Below are 6257 nucleotides of genomic sequence, written 5' to 3' on the forward strand. Positions count from 1 at the left end.
TAAGATCTAATATCCTCTCTGGTAGCTCTATGATATGCCCATGCATTACTGTTCTTGTTGACAGTCTGTTGCCTTGGAAATATTTCATTATTTCAGTTTTTCCATTTGTAGACCCTTGGCCTTGTGATATGAAGGCCACCCTATTTCATATTTTCGATTATCATTTAAGCAATCTTCTGGAGCTATTTATATAAAAGCAAGTGTTAGACAATGCATATCATCATTTATCACTGCTATGTTTAAGCTCAGGCTCTAGAAAGAAATGCCAAAATAAAGGGTTTTTTTCTCTTTCCCCTTAAACCAATAGCACTCTGATATTATGATATGCTTTACAAATCAATGCTGGGATATCATATGCATGACACTTCTGTCTATTTAATTTTCTTGGTTATATATCCACATAATTGAAAAACTCTAAACTGCTGCTGTAACTGTAAAATTTGCTAACACTCATAGTTTAAAAGAAAATCAAACAAATGTGTGTAACTTTTCAAACATTCTTTAAAAAGACTAAACAGGTGAAAAAAGTTTCAAAACAATTCAAGTGCTTGGTTGCATCAGAGACTACTACTTTTTACATTTGTTTTGTAATCAGTAACCTCTTGCTTGAAAAAATAAAACACAATCTATGTAAATATTGTGGAAGTGAAGACTAAACAAAGAATGTACACCAAGTTCACTTACAGGATTCTTAATCTTGAGAACTAGTTTACCGAAGTAACCCTTCGGTAACTGATATGCGCCTGTATTTCAAATAGCTTCGTGCACACAGCTGAAAGGATGTGTACAAAGATAGCTTAAATAAACAGTTACATGCAAGACTTCAGGAGCACATTACATAATTTTCAATAAAATATACATGGGTGCCTGCTTATTGAAGCATTGATCAATCTTCTCCAAAACTTTTTTTTAAAGAACAAACAGATTGCCATTATTTCTGCTACAAAAAATGTCATCAACTTCTACATGTAATATTTATACTTAAACTGTTTGGAGCATTGTAAAGAGTGCTAACAAAGTGAACCCTAAGGGCAAAAAACAACTGCTTGGACACTAGGCCAAGTTTGTGGCTATTAGTGTTCTAGGAATTTAGACTACTTTTTTCCCCTGAAATGATTACTCCTCCCACTCCCTACAGGGAAAAACTACTCTGATCCAACCTTTAAAATGACAGCATCAGAGCTGAACAAGAAGATGCTATTAAAGGGCATTAAATTAAATACAGTATATCCTCCTACAACTTCAATCAGAATTTCAGACCAAGTGTTATTTAGTTCAGCTCTCAAGTGGAGCAGAATAACAAATCGCGCACTTTGATTTACCTTCTCCGAATGCCAAATGGAGACAGGTGATAAAGAAAGCACTCATGCACAGGCTATGAAGTTTCCCCTAGAAATTAATTCAATCTTCAAGATTCCTATCTCAGAGAAATTCCCAAAATGGCACACAAATATGCTTCTGCTGGAGAGATTACTGAAGCTATCCTGGCAAATACACTTAGCACTAATATAGTACCATTCTCAGAAAGAAGACAGCAGAATTGTGTGTTGGGGGGAAAAGGACTTATTGATACAAATTGTTTTTCCAACAAAGAACTCTGCAGGAGAAAAGCCTGCTGCTATAAGTGTTATTAACACAGCAGAAATGCCTTTGCAGCCACTGAAATGGAGATTTTAAAAAAATATTTATAGTTGAAGATGAAAATCTGTAAGTTAAGTCACTGACTTCTGAGGATGCACTGTTTTCCCATTACACGTATCTCCAAATTCTGCTGCATATCAATATAGCCTTGTCAAAGTGCAACAGTTAATACTAATGCATCTAACACAGCCACACTAACACTTCAGTGGCGAATATGAAATGTATGGTTTCCTGATACCGGGCAGTCTGCTTCCTTAGGGAAAATGGCATAGCTATTTAGATAAAATCTGTGGGTTTTGGAAGTTGTGCTAGAAATGCTGATCATACTAAAAAATGTAAGTTTGAAATTAAGATTAAAATGAGCCTGATTCCCTAGACTTTATTTTTGTTTAAATATTTTTCAGACTTACTTGTGCTGTGAAATATGAACTGAGTAACACATGATCCAGCTACTTTTAAAAGCTGTCTAAATGTTAATTTCCATTTTTACAACTAACCAGGAACCTTCCTCACCCCTTACCCTCACGTTCACTTGTAACGCTGAAGGGGAGACGGGGAGGGGGGGAGGAAAAAGCCCACCCCAGACCCTCTGGCTGCTCTCCTTCTGGGCACACACCTCATCGCAGTGAGCAAAGGAGCTCTGAACACTTTTGTAAGAATCACGAAGTAACATCACATGAACTTGTACTCCTGGTTCCTACCAGTCACTTCTAGAAAGATTCACTTTCCTAGGACAAACCCGCTACGGGCAATTCGTGTCACCAGCAGAGCAGATTCACAGCAAGCCCTCTCCCCCCACAAAAGTCTATGGGGCAGGCGGCGGGCCGGGAAGCAAACGGGGGTATCACGACCCCCCCCGCCTCCCGGCCCCCGCCTCCCTCCCCGGGCCCCGCGCACCGCCGCACCGCCTCCCCGCCCGCCCGCGCACCGGCTCCGCTCTGCCCGCCCCGGGGGGCGCCGGCACCCGCGGCCCGCCCGGCGGCGGCGGCGCGGGGGGGCCGGGCCGGGCAGCCCCGCGGGCGCAGCTGGCGGCGCGGCCCCCCCCGCTCCGGCCTAGCCGCACTTGAACCGCACCGGCGGGGCCGGCCCCTCCGCCCGGCAAGCCGGGCCTGGCGCGGCGCCCCGCCGCCCCCGGGGCCGCCGAGCGGCGGGGGCCGCCCGGGGGGGCCTCCCGCCTCCACGCGCACACACACACACACGCCCGCTCGCCAACGCGCCCCGCCAAGGCTCCGGCAAGCCGCGGCGGTGCGGCTGCCGGAGCGGGGCTGCTGCTGCGCGGCTCGCCCTGTGTGTGTGTGTGTGTGTGCGCGCGTGTGTGTCTGTGTGTGTGTGCGTGCGTGCAGCTGGCGGTACGCACTAGGAGGAACTCCCGGTGCCCGGCTGTGCGAGCAGCGGGTGCCGGCGGCAGGTCCCCCCACCCCGGCATGGCAGCCAGCCCCGGCCCCCGGCGGCGGCGGCACGGCCCGGCCCGGCCCGGCGCTGCTGCGGCTGCTGCTGCTGCAGGTTCAATAAAGAGAAAGTGTTACCGTTCTCGCCTGGAAGGATCCTGCTGAAAGCTTGGCTTGGTGGGCGCCATCTTCCTGGGATTTTTTTTTTTTTTTCTCCTCTCTCCCTTACTTTTCCCCCTCCTGATGTTGGTGTGTGTTGTGTGTCTAGCAGCAGCAGCGGCGGCAGCAATGGCCCTGGTTAGCCAGACAGGCTAAGGAAAAGTACTGAGGCCAAAGCATCGCGGGCTCCCACTCCTCCGCGCAGTCCTGGTGCAGGTTGCTTGCTCGCTCGCTTGCTAGCGCTGCTGCTGCCGCTGCCGCCGTCCATAAGCCGAGGAGCGGAGGGAGCCGGGGCCCCGCCGGCCCCAGAGACATGCCCAGCGCAGGCGGCGGCGGGGAGAGCGAGCCGCGGCGCAGCCCCGGCGGGCAGCCCGGCCGCTGGCATCGCCCGGCAGGTGCGGCACACACACACACGCACGCACACACACACTCGCACACACTCACGCACCCCCCGCGCCCGCGGGCCGGGCTACGCGGGGTGCCAGGCCATGGGGCTAGCGGGGCGGGGGCGGGGGAGGGAAGGAGGGGAGTCAGGGATCTCCGGGCTTGACCGCTGTGAAAGTATTTCTGGGCATTTTCCAGCTGCTTCCCCAGCTCCGCTCCCACTCTGCGTGCAGGGGACACAGCCTCGGCTGCCGGCGCAACAACGCCACTCAGTTGCAGTTTCGCACACTTTCCTCCTCCGGAGGCTGGGCTCCAGCAGGGAAGAGGGGCTGAGGCAGGCAGGGAGTCTCTCTGCAACTCTGCGGGCGCAGAAGCGCGGCGGGTGTACACCGCGCGCAGGCGGCGTGTCCCCCGTGGGCTCCCACGGCGGAGGACGGGCCCAGGCCGGGCGCGGGCAGGCGGAGGGCCGCCGGCCGGGGGATGCGAGCGCCCTGCGGCCCACAGGGCCGTACGCGGGGGCGCCTGACGCCCGCCCGCGGGGACGGCGTGGACCCGGGGAGACCCCGCGCACCCCCTCCGGCCCCCTCCGAGAAGGTGCACGCACGTCCTGAGGGTACGGGCTAGGCACCGGCGGAATAAAGGGCGTAACGCTGGAAACGTTAACTGGGAGCGATGACCCGCTTTGTTGGGAAAGGGTGTAGCACTTCGCGCTGTTTTACTGGAGATCACGAAACTAATCATGAAATAAAGGAGCGGGGAAAAGAAACCGCTACCTTAACCGTTCCTTCCAGGACATCGGGAAAACCCCAGCGCTGAGAGCTTTTGCAGGAGAAATCACTCCTTCGCTAAGAGCTTTCCATCTCCAAGGTAACTTTGTGGCTGCTCTGCTGCTGCCTTGGAAGTACAGCTTCCTGGGCCTGATCCTGCTCCCAGGGAAAATCCAACGGGCTTCCTTGGGGAAAGGAGCAAGCCCCGAAAGTCGGGGGGATTCATTCACGAGAAACGTTTCCGCGACAACTCCAAAAGTTTGGGGCGGGGGGGGGGAAGGTGAGCGCGCGTGAGCCGCAGGGGAGAGCCGGTGGGGACGAAGTTAGCAAAGCACCTGGGAGTTTGGCTGCGGGGCGTCGTCCGCGCACCGGGGGCCGGAGGGTTTCTTCCCGTAGGAGGCAACCGGGCCGGCGTAACTTTGCACGGACCGGCCCGGGCCGCCCGCGCAGCCCCGGGGCGGGGAGCCGCCGCCCGCCCCGCGTTGCGCACGTCCGGCGTCCGCGCGGCCGTTGCGCAGGTGCGCAGCTGCCGGCGGGATGGCGGCCGCCCGGCCTCGAGTCCCGCGACCCCGCGGCGGCGGCACCCCGGGGCTGGCCGCGCTGCTGGGGCTGTGGGAGGCGGCCGGGGGTGCAGGTGGGGATGAAGAACTGGAGAGAGGGGGATCTAGAAAGTACCACATGCCGTTCCCTGCCGGCAAATCTGCCTCCTCGCCTCCAAAAAGAAAAAAAAGTTAACAGGTGTCACCTCGGCTTTTGTAACAGCGTAAGAAGCTGTCGGTGTCTGCTATATTTTAAGCGTTTCCAGAAAGCACGAAGAAAAATCGTTCGACTTAAAGCACGCTGGTTTGTCGATAATATATAGTCAAAATTTGGAAAAAGTGCAGAAATGTTTCCCCTTGTTAGGTGAGTGTGCGAGACATCCAAACTGGTCTGGATTCCTATTAGTCAAAGTACTTGGATATCTGCTAAGCACTGTTTGGATTAGAGGTGTTAGTAGCTTGTCAGAGAAGTACTGCTTTTGTAACTTCTTCCTGATTACAGACTGACATAATCAAACTATTAAACGCGAAGTACTAAAAAATTGCATGCTGCCTTCGCTGTATATTTCTGTTTAACTTACAGTCTCCAGAGGTCTCTTTCATTTGTCTAAAAGCCAATCTGACATTTCTGACCCTTGACTTCCCCACTTCACAGACTAAACTATTGTGATTGCTGCCTGTACTTCCTCGTTAAAGTGTCCGTCAGTTTCCATTGTAATATAAATATTTTATAAGTGACAAAAATCATACAGAAACCATGAAAAGAAATCAACTTTAATTCATTCTTTATATCTCCCACATTCAAGCTTTTTTTTTATATATATATATGAAAGATCGGTATGTTTGCTTGAGCAAAACAAGACTTGTGCTTATGTTTCAAATGTTTCTCAGCTAAGAAAGTGCTTAGGCATCATCAGGGATTATTTCAGGAGCATCAATTTCCTATCAATTTTTCATTTAATAAAACCTACAAAAGTGACCACCAAACGTTTTCTATCATGGGCATCAAATGGAAAATACATCATGTGTTTTCCAAAACTATAGGAAGCAACTCAAAGTTGCTGAACAACAAAACAGGCAATGGTCGATTATCTAAATCTGGCTCCTAAACCAATTAAGTTTGAAATATTACGCTGAAACTTCCTATGATTTTTTTTCTTTTACATCATAGAGCTGTTTAGTTTGGATATTTGAGATTACACCGCATTTTTCTCAGTATTTAATGCAATAGTGGAAAGCAAGATACTTGGGACAGTGCCATTTTTATTGCATTTAGAGAAATGTAAATGTTTTGTTCCGATTTCAGCCTACATTTATCTGTTGTCATCTACTTTTTTTTTGAGGATTCGGTTTCGGTTATAAGCTTATGATAGAGGAAA

The 6257-nt window shown here is 50.9% G+C and overlaps 1 protein-coding gene across 6 annotated transcripts in view; it reads right to left on the reverse strand.

Annotated features, from left to right (window-relative positions):
- The window catches only part of NPAS3 (neuronal PAS domain protein 3), a 623692-nt gene extending 619856 nt beyond the window's left edge, over positions 1-3836 (reverse strand). For 5 of the 6 annotated variants that reach the window (XM_075151693.1, XM_075151692.1, XM_075151691.1 and 2 more), the window contains exon 1: positions 3168-3686. In XM_075151693.1, the coding sequence (XP_075007794.1) occupies positions 3168-3217 (50 nt within the window). In that variant the 5' untranslated portion in view covers positions 3218-3686. Of the gene's footprint in view, positions 1-3167 lie in introns of all 6 variants that reach the window. The other variant, XM_075151690.1, reaches the window with a different exon arrangement.
- Between the last annotated feature and the right edge of the window lie 2421 nt (positions 3837-6257).

Source organism: Calonectris borealis, chromosome 5 (genome assembly GCF_964195595.1).
Source record: "Calonectris borealis chromosome 5, bCalBor7.hap1.2, whole genome shotgun sequence".
NCBI classification, from domain to species: Eukaryota; Metazoa; Chordata; class Aves; order Procellariiformes; family Procellariidae; genus Calonectris; species Calonectris borealis.